Source organism: Dioscorea cayenensis, chromosome 7 (assembly GCF_009730915.1).
Source record: "Dioscorea cayenensis subsp. rotundata cultivar TDr96_F1 chromosome 7, TDr96_F1_v2_PseudoChromosome.rev07_lg8_w22 25.fasta, whole genome shotgun sequence".
Taxonomy (NCBI): domain Eukaryota; kingdom Viridiplantae; phylum Streptophyta; class Magnoliopsida; order Dioscoreales; family Dioscoreaceae; genus Dioscorea; species Dioscorea cayenensis.
In genome coordinates this window covers 28,681,045-28,699,870 of record NC_052477.1, presented here as the reverse complement: position 1 = coordinate 28,699,870, position 18,826 = coordinate 28,681,045, and the positions used below count along the sequence as shown (strand labels likewise).

The following is an 18,826-nucleotide window of genomic DNA, read 5'->3' as shown; positions in this document are numbered from 1 at the left end:
AGCGGGTTTGAAGTTCAACTTGCATAGGGTGAAGACATAAGTGTTGTAGAGCTTGAGTTCATGCTCCTTATCTGTGCCAGCCTCTAACACATAGCTTGTCCATATTAAATGAAAAAAACTTCTAACATCTATTTTACAATATTTGTATATATATATATATGATTACAAAATTAACGTCTCTGAATTAAAAATTAATTCAACAACTTATCATGACTAAATTCATTAAAATGATTTAATATAATTTGAATATTATGAGGTAAGATTTTATTAAAAAAAAAAGAAGAAGAAATTAAGCAAAATTTAAATAAATTTTGGTAATGATAAAAGAGTAGAATGTAGAGCTAGGTAGGGTTTGGGAGTACAAAATGAGATAATTAAAGAGCTCTTAAAGCTAAGAAATTAAGGAAGAGAGAGAGAGAGAGAGAGATTTAATGCTGGAAAGCATAATCAAGAACCATAATCACTTGTCGGTGGAGAATCCATAGCCCACAATTAACACTAAAATACACTTAATTCATAATTAACTTAACCTCATACATTAATTAATTAAGTGTGGGTTAAAGTATTTGGTTAATCTTCTTTCCATTCATCATATTTCTGATAAGATTTTTTCTTTTTCTTTTTCTTTTCTCTTTTTCTCTTTTTTTTCTTTTTTTAAAAATAACCATGATTCATAAACCACACTAGCTAGTGTTGTTTGCCCACAGAATACATAAAGACTGTGTACTAAACTCTTAAGTCTTTTTTTAACATATAAATATATTTTTGAACTTTTATTTTTATCATAAACTTCTACATTATTCTTAGTTTAAGTATTGGGCGGAAGTGTAAAATTTGTTGATCAAATTGAATTAAATATTAAGCGAGATTGACCTCTATAATTATAGCTATAAAAATATTCTAACCCCTAAAAATTCTTAGTCTTTTTGAATATTTTGGTATTTTTTAATACTTTATTTTAGCATAAACTTTTGCATTATTATTAGTTTCAATATTGGCCACCGAAAGTATACAATTTGTGGATCAAATTGAATTAAACTTAAGCGTGATTGGCCTACCAACAACTAGAATTGTAGCTAAGAAAATGATATATATATATATATATATATATATATATAAGAGAATGATATATATATATATATATCATTTTTAGGGCAAAATTTTGCTTTATTATTAGAATAAGTATTCATTAAAATTAAGTCTAAAACTTGTGGATGAGAGTGGGATAAACATTAATAAAGATTGGTCCATAAGCAACAATAATTGTAAGGGTGAAAATCTTGGAATAAAAACGAACTAATCTCTAAAAAGTCTTTTTTTAAAAAAAAATTAACAACTATTTTTTTTTTCTTTACAACATAAATTACGACTTTATTCTTAATTTGATTATTGGTCAAAAGTAAAATTAGTGGATGGAATTGGATTAAACATTAGGTAAGATCTGCCTATTGACAACTATAATTATAGTAACAAAAATCTTGTGAATGAAAATTTATTATATTTTTTTATACGTATTAAAAATAATTCAAGTTTTTAAATATAGAAATTTATTGGAAAATCTAAGAATGGGAATTTTCTTATGTGGAAAATGATGGTTGACAAAGAAAGGGTATAATTTCTATATTTTATATCCTTTTCCATTTTTGTTTCTTCAATCAACCAAACATATATAAGGACACAATTTTCCTTCTTGTTAAATTTTTTAATATTTTCTTTGTCTATTGAATTAAAAGAAAACCAAAATGAGGATGAGAAAATTTGGAGAGAAGCGTCGAAGTAAAAAGAGGGTGATATTAGTGATGTATGTTTCATAAACAAGATAATACAACATTTAATAAGTCGATCCCAATTAAGTCTCAACTAATCAATCAAGCCTTTCAAATTCTTTCATTTATAATGACATAAAGTTATAAACTCTCTTTGCTTCAGCCAATTCCTCAGCTTTTTCTTAGAGATATATATATATATATACACATATATCCACTATATATGCATATATACCTGTATAAATCAATGAGTGTATAGTGCATATATATATATATATAATTTTTCAATTTAAAATATGGGTGTAAAACAAATGAAATTTTTGTTGGGCCAATTCTAATTCAATTAATGCATAGAACAAGGGAAAGAGATAACTATTTTGTACTAATTTTAATTATTTTAAATATTAATTTGTCCACATTGGACGATATGCATAATAGGACTAGTTAGAATTGAACGTCTCAATAAGCCACATCATAATTATAATTACATTTAATTAATTCTGATTTATCAACAGGCAAAACTGAATTTTTCAGTCATCTATATATTTAGTTACATCATTATGACCTCATTTTAAGATATATAACAAATTAATAAATTTAGACTTGCTTGATAAAAACTATAATGGAGTATAATTATAAACTTCATTAGTATCTAATCAGCACATGAATTAAAAAGAAAAAAAAAAGTCTAGACTTATAAATTAATGAAGCTATGAAAAACTAATTAACACAAATCTTTAACAATGAAAACATGTTAAAAAAAAAAAAAGAAGAAGAAAAAACAAACAAACAAATGATGTTTGTAAAATAAGACATGCATGCATGCATGCATGAAGTCCTGGTTAAGATAATTATATCAAGAAAATTAAGGTTGTTAACATGAACATATATGGTGAAAAATTAATCAAGAAGGCATTATTAATGCATTAACTACATGAAACTGAAGGAATCATCAACAAGAAACTCAGGAAACTCCATCCTCATCTCCCTGTCAAGGTCCAACAAAGCATCAATGAAACCAATTGAAGCATCAGAGCACTCTCCTAGGGTTTCACCACTTATCATCATCTCCTCCTCCTCCTTCATATCACTTTTTTGGTTCTCTCTTGAAGAACCAGTTCCTTGTACTTCTTCTTTTTCATTCTGCATGAACACATCCTTGCTAAGGTAATCACTCCAACTGAGATCAGTTGTTGTTACCGAAGATGAAGATGTTTCTGTGACGGAGAAGCTCAGTGTGGAGTCAGCAATGGTGGAGACATGATGATGATGATAATTCAGGGGAGGAAGTTCCCAATTAGGTTTGAGTTCAGAAGAAGATGATGAAGGTTTGGAGAGGAAGTAGTTCTTGAGGTCTCTGTTGAGGCTACTGACCTTGACTTCATGGGAGGGGTTGTATCGAGCTCCGGTGGGAGTGGTGGTGGTGATGCTGGCTCCCGGAAGGCCACCGATGCTCTGGAGTAGCTGAGATATCGGTTTATGAGTGACGGGATCGATTCCCCTTTGAACTAGCTTCTTGCTGAGCTTTGTGTTCCAGTAGTTCTTCACATCATTATCGGTTCGACCGGGAAGTTGGTTGGCTATTATCGACCATCTATATCATTAAAATTGAAGAGCGGGAAAAATTAGGGTTAGGGTTTGAGTTGATATGTTTGCTAGTTTTAGGGTTTCTATATCATGCATGTATTAATTTGCATCATTATACAATAAATGTGTTGGGTTAGAGTTAGGGTTTAAGCATAAATGTTTGCTAGTTTTAGGGTTTCTATGTCATGCATGCATGTTGTTTGCATTCTAGAGTGAAGTTCAGGGTTAGGGTTTGTATGAGTACTATTAATTCTAACGTGCATGTCTATATCTGCATGTTTAAGTAATTAAGTTAATGATTAGTGTTAATGTTTATTAAGTATATATAATTTAATAAGATTTCAATTATATATGTTTGAATTTGATCTAGAGTTAGGGTTAGGGTTACTGTCTACATGAATGCTAATATATTTGCATGTGAAGTACGTAAGTTGGTGATTAATTATTAAATTTCATTTAATATGATGCAAGTAATCATTTTGCCTAGCTACATTCCAACAACTATCACCTAATATTAACCTCTTAAATATTTTTCTCGTTTTTTGAGTGATCTCATGCACCAAGCATGTCCGATATAAAAACATCATCCAATGACTTAAATTATTATCACAAAAAAAAATAAAAAAAAATGTATGTATATATGTATATATTAAAAACCTCTTCCAAATTTGGGTTATTTCATGCTAGTTAAGCTCATGCAATCAATGATAATAATTGAGGAAAAATTATTATTATTATTATTATTATTATTATTATTATTATTATTATTATTATATGAAAAACAAAACCTCCAAAATGACAATCTTCTACAAATTTGAGTCATTGCATGCAAGCTATGAACATTCACCCGTGATGAAATTAGAATCAACTACTACCAATTTGTAATTTCGAGATCATTAATGAAAATATTTTTATATATGTGTGTGTGTGTGTGTGTGTGTGTGTGTGTATAAAGTATAAACATAAAACAACCTCCAAAATGATAACCTCTCAAAATTTGATTTATTAATTCCCTGCTAGTTAATTATGGGCATGCAAACCGATGAAAAAACTAGAAAATAATTAAAACCAATATGTAATTTATGCATCATTAGTAAAATTTTCTGTAAAGATAGAAATAAATTTATATAATTATTTTTTTACAATGTCCAAAACCATTACATGCAAGCTTGATGCACATGCATATGAAACCTGCTTGAACAGCTATATTATTAATGGAACTTAGAATAAAACCAATGTATAAAAATTAATTATATATAGATCATTAGAACACAAAAATGAAATCAATTAATAAATGAGTTAATTAATTAATTAATTTTAATTAATTAACCTGCTTCCAATGGTTGCATGAAGAGTGATAATCATTTCCTCTTCTTGTGGAGTGAAACTCTCATGCTTGAGATTTGGCCTCAAGTAATTTGTCCATCTCAACCTGCAACTCTTCCCACACCTCTTCAACCCTACAATGCCACCATGCATGCACATTAAAATTGCTAATCATAAACTTGAACAAATAATCTAGACTTGAAGTTAATTAATTTGTCAGTAAATTTTCAAACATATAACATATATATGAAAAAAGATTTCATTAACCTGCTTTCTTTGGAACTGAAGTCCAGTTCCCAGTTCCATGAGTTGACGTATAAGCAAGCAACTTTGCATCCTCTTCTGCAGTCCAAAGCCCTCTTTTAACTGTAGATTTATCACAGCATGGAGGCCTTCCCATCTTCAAAGCATATATATATCAATGGTAATGCAAGACAAGAAGAAGAAGAAGAAGAAGAAGAAGAAGAAGAAGGAAGAGAGAGAGAGAGAGAGATGAAGTGTTGATGAGATGAGATTAAGGATGATAAAAGAAAGAAGAAGGCAAGAAAAGCATGAGATTCCCCTCATTTATCAAATGATGCCATGATTATATATTGTTTCATCTCCTCCACAAAATGGTTTGAGATCCACACACACACATACACACAGACACGCACATCATAAGATGATCAACACCAAAAAGTTGGTTGTAGTATATGATATCTATTCAAATTTGAACTCAGCTTAATTAGCCTTCTTATTAATCATGCAAGTTATGCTCAGAGTTGAGAGAGAGAGAAAACCACACCCTCACAACATGCATGGATATCATATATATATATTTATTACTCATGCAAGTACTCATAAAGATTATATAAATAATTAAATATATATATATTTATGTATATATTGATGTTGTTTAGAATCTCCATGCATGGGTACATGTGTGAAGTCATGAGATCAGAGCCAGTGACAGGTTGACAGGCTACAGTCTCCAATGAAGCAAAGAGACAAGAGAAAAGGAACACGTGTACATCTTTCATGGCTCTATCATCAAAGTATAACTAGTCAATTTAATTAAGGACATGTATGTATATATGTGTGTGTTCCTTTACTGTTTGTGAGAAAAAGATGGAGGACAGTGTGGATGAGATGGAGAATTTAGTATCTCTATCACTAGCAAGGAGTGCTGCAGAAGAGGAAGAAGAAGAAGAAGAAGAAGGAGAAGGTGATGCAAAGGAAGAAGGAAAGAAGAAGGAAGACATGGTTGTTGTTCATGAGGAAAAAGAAGATAGAGATAGTGAGAAGGTTGAAGAAGAAGAAGGTGGTAGCATTTTCAATAGTCTCATTGCTAACTTGCCTGTCTCTATCTCAGGTATATATATATTTGGTTAAATTAATAAATATGTATGCATGTGTGTGTATATATATATATATATGTTTGATTTTATTTCATTTTTCAGATGGTACTAGTGCTCCAGAGGCAGATGAGGCTTCACTTTTGATTAATTCTGTTGTTCATGGCTAGTTCAGTGTCTTGATGTGTGTGTGTGTTTTGGATTATTGTTTTTAATCTTGTGAGTTCTTGTGATTTCATTTGTTTCTAGTTGAGTGATATGAAGAGAAGTTTGGCAGGATTGTAAAAACTAGTGCTCCAATTTTTAAAAAATTTCTGGCTAGTGAGGCGGTGCAGTGTCTGAATAAGATTGAAATTATAAAAAATTGAATTAAAAAAACAGTATATTCTATTATATAAATAAGGGATATATTGTATATAATGTATATTTCAAAAAAACTATTTTTTTTTCTCTACCACTTAGTATTAATAGCACATCCAATCCCAATGTTTTTTAAATTAAAATTAAATTGTAATTATAATTCTTTCATGATTCCTAGGAAAAAAAGTAAAATTTATACATTAAAAAAACAATCACTTTTCTAAAGAAGAAATCAGTGAGATTACATATGATTCAAGAAGTCAAGGCATTGATCAAAGATTCACAACCAAGTGACAAACATTCATCAGAACAGTTGCTTGCTTAGCAACATACAACAAATTGAAAGGCTACCTTAGAAAAGCCCCTCATTAATCTAAGAAACACATGTTGTTACACAACCAAAAATAAAATAAAAAAGAGCTTTCATGTGTCATGTGGGGGAAAAAAACATAAACAAAAATGTGATTCTTGAATGCCCAGGGGCATGTCAATCAGAGCTGAAGAATTGCAAGATAGATGGAGTATCCTTGCTCACTGTAACAGATCAGATTGTTCTTCAAGTCTATCGTCGAAGAAATTACACATAATGATTTTTATGAGAACTCATGCAGGATTACAGCTCTACCTTGTCTGTTAATGTTGATGGATTAGATTCTGATTGTAAGGAGAATGGATTGCCGAAGAAATTCAATAACTTGCGTACGAAGGATTGAGGCTTTGGTGATTCCAACTTCGCGCTGCAGATTGAGCTGAAGTCATGCTTCAGATGAGGATTCACAATTTTTTCCTGCATGAAGTACAACAAGAAATTGATCGGTATCTGAAAAAGAAAGGTCCTATTCTAAAGTTCATGCCTGAAAGTAAGCCAAGTTAATAATACCTTGAACAACTCGAACGGGCAGAAATCAGTGTTGCCGCAGCCCTGCCAAAGATGAACATGATTATGTTTGTCATGGATTTACTTCTACAAATTTAGGGCAAGTTGGAATGGCTTTTGTTTGATTCATCTACTACTAGTTCAAACTTACCGACATAGTAACAGGACTTTCATTGTGCAGAACTCGGACAAAGTACTTGCTTTTGTAACCTCCAGATGAAACAGTTACTGAAGAATCATTGCTGGGACAATGGTAGAGAACCAACATATTATTTCCAGAAAAAGGTGCTATGATGCTTCCTTTCCAATTTCTATCCTGAGGAGGTTTTGGAGGAAGTGGAAGTGGTTCATCCCTTTGCATTTTCTCAAACTCTATTATTATGAGACACACAACAACACAAAAATTACAAGGTTGATTAACTGAAATGTCTCAAGGATGAAGATTACTGGATTGAAAAGTTAAAAAGATAAATGAAATAATAGGTATATGGAAAATGTGCTTGTATAAATATAAACTTACCAGATCCTTCAAGGAAAAGGCCAAGAAGACACGTAAATGGTATAACTGTCTCAGCATGAGCAAAGCGGAGCCTTGCCTTCTCATATGTTCCAGGCTTATGCTTTTCTAAGTTCCAAATAAAAAATCTTGGTCAGCATAAAATTTCCAATCAGCATATTCTCAATCACCAAATAAATATAGCTAGCTGATGGTAATCAGAAGAGCAATAAAAACAAAGATTTTTCTACAAAAAACTGCGACCCTAGAGAAGGGATGTATTTAAGAATCAAAAATCAAAGATAGGCACAAAGCTATGCTTATGAAATAAGATTTTATAAAACTGAGATTGCAATACCTTCCTTGGCCAAAATTGCCTGTTCCATTGACTGAGTAACATCATCGAGTAATGGTACTCCCATGTGATAATTTATTGATTTACCATACCCTTTCAATAGAAATACTTCCAAGTCATCAGTCCACTCAAGTAAAGAAACCTAAACAGCAGACCTCAATTAGATAAGGTAGTGGTGAAAATGTGAGGAGGTTGCAGAGGTCAATCAATAGTTGTCGCTTTTAAATTCTTTAAGAGTCTATCATAAGAAAGAAAGTAAAGGTGCTGGCCAATGATAACTGCAAGCTAGTGTTAGCTCAATTTCAAGGCATAGTTAATAAATAAATAAATAAAAATAAAACAAAATTGCCAAATCACTGATAGTTGAACTGCTTGAGAAAGTAATTTATAAGTCACAGCTGAAAAGGTAATTTGCATGAAGCTTCTAAATGTAATGATAAACAGAAGGCAAGGTTTAATTTCTCACACCCACAGCAATCGTGAAATGCTTTCAAAAAGTTAGAATATGGAATGCCAGAACAATGAAATTTCAAAATCATAATTGGGCGCATGTTACAATTAACCTGGTAATATCCTTCCAACATCCCAAAATTTACGGCATAGAAAATCGTAAGGCTTATTGGATTCAAGTTGGGATTCATGTAGAACATCTGGTTGAGCTGTCCTAGTATAAAGATGATGGCATTTTGCAAGCAAAATAAATTAGGCAGAATATTAATCAAATGGATCTTCAAAAAATTTGGTAATGGGTAAAGAAAAAAAAGCAGCCTGCCAACAAACAATAAGATAATCATAGTTTTATTAGATCAGACCTCCGAGGCGGTGAAGAGGCCACAAGCTTGATCAATAATGTCCAACAGAGATGCTTCCTGCACTAGAAAAGATTCATGTACCAAATCACACAAGTTGCTAGCATCTAGACCTTTATTAATTATTCAGAATAATTAACATACCTGTTTGCAGAGGAACCAGAGTGTAGCAATATCCTGCCTTGTAAAGTTCAACTGAAACCGTTTGACCAATGCAACAGCAATTTCATCTAAAATTGGTTCCTTAAGCTTCTCAACAGCAGGCTCCTGACTTTTTCTGAACTCCTGAAATAAATACAACTCATGGAAACTAATTACTTTGTTCCAAACCTTAGGAGACCTTCATTGAAGGCTTGAAGGGGGAAGATACTATGATATACTCATTCCTCCAACTAGCCACTCATGGAAATGTTTAGATGGCAGTAACTTATGATTTATGATGTAAAGATTGCAAGAATGGTTCTCAACAAATAAAGGGAATGAAGGAGAAAAGTTAAAAAAAGAAGAGAAACACAGAGTGAGAATTTGGAAGAATGAAAAGCAAAGAGGTCTCAATTTCAATTACAGAAGACAAATAGCAACCCATTAATTCTTCAGCTGCCATAGAGGAAAATAAGAACAAAATCCCAAGAAATATATCACTCACCATGAGATACTAAGGTGAGAAGAAACACAGGAAGGCCACTGTTCATGGATTAACTATTAGCAGAGGTTACAGTTTAGGAAAGTAAAGCCTTCCTTTGGGACAAAATTAAAAATAAAAGACAATAGAATTCCATTTATTTTTCTATATAAATGTGCTATCTGATCCATTGCATTGAAAAAGAAGAAAAAGAGGTTCCTTACCTTGTACGTTTCACAAGTATCATGGAATCGGAGCCAAATATCACTTGCACGGCTTTCACTAATCACAGAAAAAGCACGATGCATCCCAGGTCCAAGGCTCCCTTTCCCAGAAAATAGAGCGATGCCAAAGGCAACAGCACTGGCAGATGCCCGAGGAACCTATACAAGCAGGAGCACGAGTGGGTCACCAGAATACTACAGCTGAATTTAATACTATAGTAATGAACTAAACAAGCAAGCAAAACTGCCTTTTATTAAAAAAAATTTAACAAAATGTGCATATGGTTTTTAATTTATCTCAAAAGTGTTGGCAGGAATGAAAGAATAACAAGGAGAAGAGACTGGATATAAACTCAGAGCCACCTCTTACGTTATAGTAAAAACATGAACAAACTATTGGGGAAGAAATTCATAATAATACGAGAGATGTGTTTTTAGGACTTATGGTCCTAGGTTGGCCATCATATTCTTCTCCAGAACTTCATATCAGCAAAATGATGCTAAACTTTTAATCATGAAGAGCTAGGTAGTGCTAAACATTAAAAAATTATTGGGGAATAGATTCACAATAATATGCGAGATGTGATAATGCCTAAGGGTAAAGGTGTCTTTTTTGGACTGCCGAAGAGTTATATATATATATATGTGTGTGTGTGTTCTACCTCCCTTTTAGGGCAATGAAGAATGCTCCTTAGTGTTGCCTCAAATTTCTTTTCTTGCCTCTCATACTTTTTTGCAGGAAAACAGAGATGAACCATGCGCCGGTTACTTAGACATTGCAGTATGCAGGCTATTCATTCACCGGATCAGGCAGCCATATCAACGGTAGGTCAACTAATCATATTATAATTTAATTCAACCAAAAGTAATATGCCCTATATCCCAGACCTATTTATCTTATGTCCAAGGGATATTGGCTGGTATGAATCAATAGTTCCAAATCAATAATATATATTGTTCATCATACAAAAGTAAGAATTTAAGGCTCTAGTAAAAGTAGTAATTTATATAAAAAGGAAATGATGGTAATTAGATATACGTCACCTGGGTTGCCCTTATTGGGTATATGTCAGGGTGATATTCATCAGAAAACAATTCTGGAAACATTTCCCTTGTTCTTATTCCGATGTCATGCAATTCCTCCTCGCCTTTAATTACAAGTTCCCCACCTTTCTTCCTTCCCTTCCATGGGGATTGCCATCCTGATAACCAGGCAGGAATTTTCTGCAATGATAACTTTCCCTTGTCTGCTTCCAGTTTTGCTTCTCTCAGAAGATCATCCAAACGAACAGCCAGCTGATCCAATTCTTTGATGCGCTTTTTGGTGGGAGAGCGTGTTCCATGCCTTGCCTATTATCACACATTAACATAAGCAATAGAAAATTACTCTCCATAATCAGTAAGGTGAAGCATTGTCACATCGAATTTCAAGATTCACTTAAAACAGAAAACTCATAGATTAAACCATTCATAAGAAATCTAAAAGAGAATAAACTAATGGTGGTTTCATGTTGTTTCATACATGAATAATAAGATTAAAATAGTTCATGCACAAAATGACATGTTATCCAAAGTAGGGAATACATTGTGAACCACATCATCCTAATCTGAAAGAACACAACGCTAATAGATAACGAATAACTCAGCTACCACTGGCACACAAGAGATAGCAGAGTAGAAGGTCCAAAAAAACACATCTTTGACATTTTCAACCAGATAAAAACAACTCTAAGCTTCAAAAAACACACAAGCAAAGCTTCAACACATATAGAGGCGAGCAAAGAAAAGCACAACATGTTATAGACATGCCACTCAACATGTTATAACAAATTAGTTTTAAGGACAACAAAAGAACCAGAAGTCTAATATAAAAGATAAAAAAGAATTACCACGAGATTTAAATGGATAGCACTGCATCCATTAGGGGATCCCAGCTGATCCATGAACACCCAAATTCACACTCTTTGCCGCACCATAGCTGTGTTACAGTAAATTACACCAACTTATTAACGAAATATAAACCCAAAAATCACAGTTAGCTCTACCCCCAAAAAAAAACCCAACAACATCATTATCCAAGCACAAAAATCCACAACAGGCTTTAAGGGAAAACAAATCTTTTTTTTTTTAGAAGGATTCACTTAACCAGCAATGTAGATGCAAAATTACAAACTTGCATTATATATGGCTTTAATAGCAAGTAAAATTTCGCAAATTTTGTTTTTTGATATTTATTTTCAGATTCCTCACAACCTCACCGACAGAACTACAATAAAAAAAAGCTCGGAGACCTGGATTTCTCAACGGAATTGGAAGCGAACTGTGTGCATAGACAAAACAGGGAAAAACCAAAAGGAGTGGGAGAGAGCGAGAGAGAGACCTTGTGGCGGTGGATAGGTGCTGACGAACGTCGAAGCCTTCATCGTTAGAGGCCACACGGAGGAGGAAAGACACGAGGATGGTGAGTAGAAGCCCGTTAGGGTACCAGATCGCCATGAGAGAGAGAGAGAGAGAGAGAGAGAGAGAGAGAGAGGTTTCGTGAAGCCTTGATTCAAAGCTTTGCCGAATTTTCGCTTTGTTGGCAAAAAGAAGAAGAATAAAAATAAGAAATTCAAGAAAGAAAGGAAGAAAAAAACATTAAATATTAATTAAAACCAAAAGTACTTTTAATTTTTTTTTATTATTTTTATAAAAATGGTTCATGCTAATTAAAAATATAAAATAGTACTGAATATTAATTGAAACCCAGATTACTTAATTTTTTTTTTTTATGTGAGAAAATATAGGTCTGTGTGGTTTTTTAACAAATAAATTTTTTTGTTAAATTACAAATAAATTAATTATTAAGTTCAAATATATTGATTGAACTTCCATCAACTGTAGCATTTAAATAGAAGCAAATGATTTGATGTTTTAATATAAAATAACAAACCGATCAAAATTGTTCAAAATTTTATAATTCTTAATTAAACAAAAAAAAAACTTTCATTTAAGAAAATTCATAAGAAAGAGTTCCATTAATACATGCATACATATGATATCACTGCTAACATTGAGTTCACTGAAAGCAGCACATAAAAGACTAGTACTCTATTCATCCATTGAGAAGCATCTGATCAAAGTGCCAAACTCCTGCAAATTAAAGCAAAATAATTCAATTAAGATACAAACATCATTCTAATATTGAAAAAAAAAATAAGATTCAAAAGACAACTTTGATATAGTTTTACCATGCCCATTCCCCACCAGTCTTAGTTGTGCAATGTACTCAGATATCTTCTTTATCGCCTCGACCTGAATTACATATATATTAATCAACATGCTGTGAGACATGTAACATATCAACATTTGTTATGATAAACATACTAAATGCATCAAACTTTAAGTTTGTTATCTGTTTTTAGTATTTTACTGTCAATGCTATAGTTTCTAAATGCTTTTCAATCAGAAATGTAGTTGTGATGAGTCTTCACCTGTTCTCCTAAAAATTCATTCTCAATATAATTCTTCATGTGAACGTCGTTGCACTTTACAGCTATCTGGTCATTCATATATGTGCATCATCAAGTAAAGAACAAAATCGAGCAAATAAATACGAAAATGAAGAATCAACAGCATACATCATGTAAATTAAGAAGCTTCTCATTGGTTAACTTCTCGAGTGATAATGCAAGTTCCATCGCTGAAAGAAGAAACCAAAAATCACATTTTACAGACATTAAAGGACAATGATAACTGCTGTAAATGATAACCAATAAAATACGGTCTAAAGAAGTATTATAGCATTGAACAAGAACAAGAGAAATCTTGTAGGAAAACAGAAAAATGGAAGTGATAGCAAATTGGTGACTATTTACTTATCTTGCATGAGTAATAGATTGAGTTCTCTATCAACCGAAAACTAGCATTCAACATTACTCATAAGTTCACTCATGTAGAATGTTAAAGAACAATGATTCATCCATGACATGTAGCAGGTTTAATCAGTAAAACAGGAAAGATGATCATAACTGGCATAAATGATAAGCAGAAACATCAGACAAAAAGAAGATATGCAGCATTGGAACCTGAAAAAGAAATTTGTATGAAAAACAGAACAGAGGAAGTGATTCATATATATATAGTATGATCGAAGAGTGTTTTCCAATAGCATGGACTCTATTAATACATATACAAGAAAATAACATTCACCAACATTATAAATGGATCAAAATGACATCAATCAAGGCATGAAATTAACTCGAATGGTACCATTCAAGGCATCGCCTTTTTCGTAGTGATTGAATTCACTCAGAGGCATCAGTATAGAATTCAGATTGACTCTACCGCCACGCTTATTCTAGTAAACACACAAGAGATCAAACAGTGTTTAAAACTGAAATCATATTAACTCAAACAAATCATAAATGCCAATGCATTACAACAAATACCTGATACTCAATAAGTTTTTCAGCATGTTCACGCTCTGCTTCACTAGATTCTTTGAAAAACCTGAACCAAATGGTGTCAAAAAACCACATAATTGAAACCAAAATCAACAAAAAACAAAGTTATCAGAGTTAATCAATGGCTTACTTTGCAAACCCCCTCAAAGCCACATTATCTCGATCAAAGTAGGCAAACATTGCATGATAAGCATAAGAAACATTATACTCAACACTGCCATGAAACCAACAAGATTAATTGAGCAAGAAAAAGATTGAAAAGCAAACTTAAACACAGAACAAAGACAAACTTAATCTGTTGATTGAGAGCAGCTTCACAATCATCAGAAAAACGCTGGCGAGCAATGGATTGGTCAGGCATAGATGGAATGAGGAAAAGCTCATGCTTTAGCTCCTCAAATGGCTCAAAAACCAAACCAGAGAAAGGTTGGTGGGGAGCCATGGAAAAAAGAGAGACATTCCTCAATGTTCTGCTAGTAAAGCTTCTCTCAGAGTCAGAGTGAAGAGAGAGGAAAGGGAAGGCATTTGAGGAGCAGAGAAACAGTGTCATGGATCCAAAGGAAGAGAGAAGCAGGGGATTGTGAGGATTTGCATGGAGTGTTGGAAAAGTGGAGAGCTTGGTTTTGGATGGAGGTGGCGCGTGGGATTCTCAGAGCTCGCCACGAGAGCAGCAGCAGCAGCTCTTTGAAGCGGCCATGGACGCTGGCTGAGAACATGACCGTTGTCTTGTTTCGTGTATTATCATTTACACCCCTGGAAAATTTTGAAATCATTTTAATACCTTATCTAAGACACGTTTGTGTATATATATATATACATAATTAAACTTATACGTAAATTATACGTAAAAAACAAAAGGGACTTAAAGAAAAATTTTTGACAATATCTCAGGGACTTACACATAATTTTGTCTCCGAGGCGAGGGCTTATTCGCGAATAGCACTCCGTTCACTCCCACTATCCCTCGTTGGCTCCGTGACAATGCGCTTCGATCACCGGCCGGTGATCGCCGTTCTCCTCGTCCTCGCACTCCATCAGCCATGCCTACACTTCGTCTCCGCTGTGGGGGTGAACTGGGGGACCTTTTCTTCACACCCTTTGCCGCCGTCGAAGGTCGTGCAGAGCCTTCTCCGAACCAACAACATTGGCAGAGTGAAGCTCTCCGACGCTAACTCCGACGTCTTGGAGAGCCTCTCCGGGACGGGGATTGGCGTCGTGGTCGGAATCCCTAACGAGATGCTCAAGTCCCTTAGCTCCTCGAAGAAGGCCGCCCAGAGCTGGGTTCATGACAACATCACCCGCTACATCCCAGCCACTGGCGGCGGGGTTCGAATCGAGTAAGTTTCCTCATTGTTTCTCTAACTTTTAATGGAGATTTGTGAAAAATTAGGTTTTTAATTGAATCTAATTTAGTGTGTTTTGAGATTTGAGGGAAAATAGAGGAAAATAGAAAGAAAAAAAAAATTTTGAACTTTTTTTTTCTCATTTGTATAACTGTGTTTGGTTAAATGAAGAAAATGATAAATGGAAGAAAAGTGACATTTTTTACCACTCTATGCTTGTAGTTTATGGGGATTGAATTTCTTTTATGTTGACTGAGTTGGTGACTTGTGGTGAAGTTCTTATGGCTTGCTTTGATGCTCTTAGAGAAACAGATTGAAAGTTATTTGATATGACCTGCTTGCTTACTGTATTGTTTGTAGTTGTTTAGTTTGTATATTCCATGCAATGCACCTAATGAATTTCCAGTGATGGTGTTGATCTCTTCCTAGAATCTTTGCTTTGATGGTAATGTGCTGCATTAGGATTCATAGTTGATGTTAAGGGTTGAAGTTGTTCTCTTTGTTGGCTTGTTGCACTGTGTAGGCTAAATTATTTTTGGTGATACTGTATCTTCTGTGTTCTGTCTTGCAGTTTTGTGATAAATTTCTTATGAATCATGGAATTTTCAAACTTGAGCATTAGTAAACTAATTTCTGGTTGCAAATCTGGGAAACTATGTTTTATGTAGTTTCTTATGTGAGAGCATGTAGTTGTTGTGATAAATTTCTTATGAATTATAGAATTCTCAAACTTGGGCAATTAGTAAACTAATTTCTGGTTGGAAATCTAGAAAACTATGTTTATGTAGTTTCTTATGAGAGAGCATGTTGATAAGTCATATGACAGTTAATGTCTTAACAGTTTTGCTTATGAAGGGGATCCTTGTTTAAGGTTAATATAGTCCAGTGTGTTATTAGAATGGCCTTTTTAATATCTATGTCATTTTATTTCTGTGTGTTTTTTGTAAGTTGCTTGAAACTCTGGAAGTAGTTTTGAGAAATATTTTGTTGTCTTGATGTTTAACCGAAAGAAAAATAAATTTACCATGTAAATTTTTAGTGGTATACTTGTAGAACAAGGATTCCATTTATATTGTTCTGCCAATCTGTGCATCAATGAACACCTTATCCAGTTCATCAAATCTACCATATTTTTGTAGTGACCAATGCTGGTCACCACAAAACAATCACCACCTTTGTGATATGTCTTGATCCACAAGCATTGACTGATTTGGCACTATATAGGCCACATAAAGACTTAGATTTTCATATTATCTCTTGCAGACTGTTATACTATGATCCAAAAGCTTACCAGGATTTTTAGCATATCTGGTTTATTATAAACAATTGAACTCATCAGTTGCTGCAAACTGCATTCTTGATCTGAGAGTTACAGATCTACCAAGCCTTGACATTTTAAGTTAAGCATTTTCTTGAGAGCTTATAATCTAGTACCCTCATTCAAGCATCCTGATCATGATCATCTAATAGGAAAGCTCTACTCATACTTGATAACAACTTGTTTTCCCAGATATATTGCTGTTGGTGATGAGCCTTTCCTCCTCAGCTACGGTCAACAATTCCAGTCCTTTGTGGTTGGTGCAGCGACCAATGTTCACCTAGCATTAACAGCTGCAAAGTTATCTAGCAAGATGAAAATTATTGTTCCTTGCAGTTCCGATGTGTACCAGTCTGATTCTAACTTCCCGTCGGAGGGACACTTCAGGCCTGATCTCAACAAGACAATGACTGATCTCCTTTCTTTTCTCGACAAGAATGGTTCACCCTTTGTAGTTGACATCAATCCTTTCTTGAGCCTTCAGAAGAACAAGAACCTCTCTATGGACTTTGTTCTCTTCCAGACGAAAGCACATGCAGTAAAAGATGGACATCTCAAGTACAAAAACAGCTTCGATGCAAACATGGATACATTGATTTCATCTTTGTCTAAGGCTGGGTTCGGCGATATGGATGTCATAGTTGGAAGAATTGGGTGGCCTACTGATGGCGCACTGAATGCGACCCCATCAGTTGCCCAGACCTTCATGAAGGGCCTTATCGATCATTTGCAAAGCAATGCTGGAACCCCACTCAGACCCAAAAAGCCTCCTGCAGAAACCTATCTCTTCAGTTTACTGGATGAGGATCAAAGGAGCATAACCTCCGGAAATTTTGAGAGGCACTGGGGTATCTTCACTTTCGATGGTCAAGCAAAGTATAATGTAGACCTGGGGCAAGGTTCAAAGAACTTAGTGAATGCTCGGAATGTGGACTATCTTGCTTCTAAATGGTGTGTGGTTAACAACAACAAAGACTTGTCTAATGTCTCTGCAAGTTTTTCCAATGCTTGTTCCCATGGGGACTGCACTGCTCTCTCTCCCGGTGGATCTTGTTTCGGCATCAGCTGGCCAGGGAATGTCTCCTATGCATTCAACAACTACTATCAGCAGCATGATCAAAGTGGAGATAGCTGTGATTTTGGTGGCCTGGGGTTAATTACCACTGTCGACCCATCTGTCGGTGAATGCAGGTTCCAAGTTGCTATTAGATCGTCGTTTTCTTCTCTTCAGAGGGTTCTGGTAATATGGTGGAGTGTGGCTTTGAGTGCTTGTGTTTCAATCTATTTGCTTGGTTTCAGCTGGTGTTGATTTTAGTGAGAAAATTTTGCAGCAGATTGTAGGATTTTGTATGAACTTATTTCAGGGTATGATTAGATTTGCAAATGTAGTCTGCCGAGGTTCCATGTATCTTTCTTTACTGGATTTCTCTTGAAGAAGCTCTTTGTGATTAGATGAGTTTCTCCAGATCATTGGAATGTCTTTTACCAAGAGTTTATATTGCCTGGTTCTAGAACCAGGGTATTTCATGTTTGTGATCTAAACAATCTGACATGCGTCATTATTATTATTTTTTTTTCTGAGGACCAATGATATAATTAAGTTTCATAACTTTATGATTATTTTGTATAAATTTATTTATTTATTGATATACATCTCTCAGAGTGGTACATATTGAAAACTGTAGTGTTGTTGTAACCAGATTGACCATGGTACAATATTCATGATAAACTTTCCCAGAGATTAAAAGTATAGACATTTTAAATCTCTATAATATATATATATTGAATGCCTAAATTTCAGAATTATTTCATAATTTACCTCTAAAACATGACCCATCTTACCATTCTTTTCTATACATTCTCCTCACCACTCTGATAAGTGATAACCAATCTTCACAAGCTCAATGTTACGAGTTTAACTTGCATACAAATAAGATGATAACTATCAAAATTTTCATTTA

At 33.9% G+C, this 18,826-nt stretch overlaps 5 protein-coding genes across 5 annotated transcripts; 2 read left to right on the top strand and 3 right to left on the bottom strand.

The window, feature by feature from the left end:
• Positions 1 to 2,696: 2,696 nt before the first annotated feature.
• Positions 2,697 to 5,079, bottom strand: LOC120265305 (transcription factor MYB35). The gene is made up of 3 exons (XM_039273176.1): positions 4,947 to 5,079; positions 4,684 to 4,813; positions 2,697 to 3,360 (listed from the first exon to the last, which is right to left on the bottom strand). The coding sequence occupies exons 1-3, from the start codon at positions 5,077 to 5,079 to the stop codon at positions 2,697 to 2,699; spliced, it is 927 nt and encodes a 308-aa protein (XP_039129110.1).
• A 721-nt stretch (positions 5,080 to 5,800) lies between these two features.
• LOC120264438 (probable chromo domain-containing protein LHP1) lies at positions 5,801 to 6,283 on the top strand. The gene is made up of 2 exons (XM_039272251.1): positions 5,801 to 6,033; positions 6,122 to 6,283. Exons 1-2 carry the CDS (start codon positions 5,811 to 5,813, stop codon positions 6,184 to 6,186), a joined length of 288 nt encoding a protein of 95 aa, XP_039128185.1. The 5' UTR covers positions 5,801 to 5,810; the 3' UTR covers positions 6,187 to 6,283.
• A 341-nt stretch (positions 6,284 to 6,624) lies between these two features.
• Positions 6,625 to 12,345, bottom strand: LOC120265574 (multiple inositol polyphosphate phosphatase 1). The gene is given in 13 exon segments (XM_039273512.1): positions 6,625 to 6,910; positions 7,002 to 7,163; positions 7,257 to 7,298; positions 7,405 to 7,625; positions 7,774 to 7,878; positions 8,108 to 8,246; positions 8,917 to 8,973; positions 9,058 to 9,198; positions 9,760 to 9,918; positions 10,804 to 11,109; positions 11,649 to 11,684; positions 11,686 to 11,737; positions 12,140 to 12,345. Coding segments are annotated over 13 exon segments (1,539 nt in total). The 5' UTR covers positions 12,256 to 12,345; the 3' UTR covers positions 6,625 to 6,907.
• A 402-nt stretch (positions 12,346 to 12,747) lies between these two features.
• LOC120265714 (ferritin-3, chloroplastic-like) lies at positions 12,748 to 15,172 on the bottom strand. The gene is made up of 9 exons (XM_039273663.1): positions 15,104 to 15,172; positions 14,495 to 14,957; positions 14,335 to 14,418; positions 14,190 to 14,250; positions 14,011 to 14,098; positions 13,380 to 13,441; positions 13,233 to 13,298; positions 12,990 to 13,053; positions 12,748 to 12,891 (listed from the first exon to the last, which is right to left on the bottom strand). Exons 2-9 carry the CDS (start codon positions 14,752 to 14,754, stop codon positions 12,854 to 12,856), a joined length of 723 nt encoding a protein of 240 aa, XP_039129597.1. The 5' UTR covers positions 14,755 to 14,957; positions 15,104 to 15,172; the 3' UTR covers positions 12,748 to 12,853.
• Positions 15,115 to 18,440, top strand: LOC120265713 (glucan endo-1,3-beta-glucosidase 9). The gene is made up of 2 exons (XM_039273662.1): positions 15,115 to 15,541; positions 17,058 to 18,440. Exons 1-2 carry the CDS (start codon positions 15,186 to 15,188, stop codon positions 18,172 to 18,174), a joined length of 1,473 nt encoding a protein of 490 aa, XP_039129596.1. The 5' UTR covers positions 15,115 to 15,185; the 3' UTR covers positions 18,175 to 18,440.
• The last annotated feature ends 386 nt before the right edge of the window (positions 18,441 to 18,826 follow it).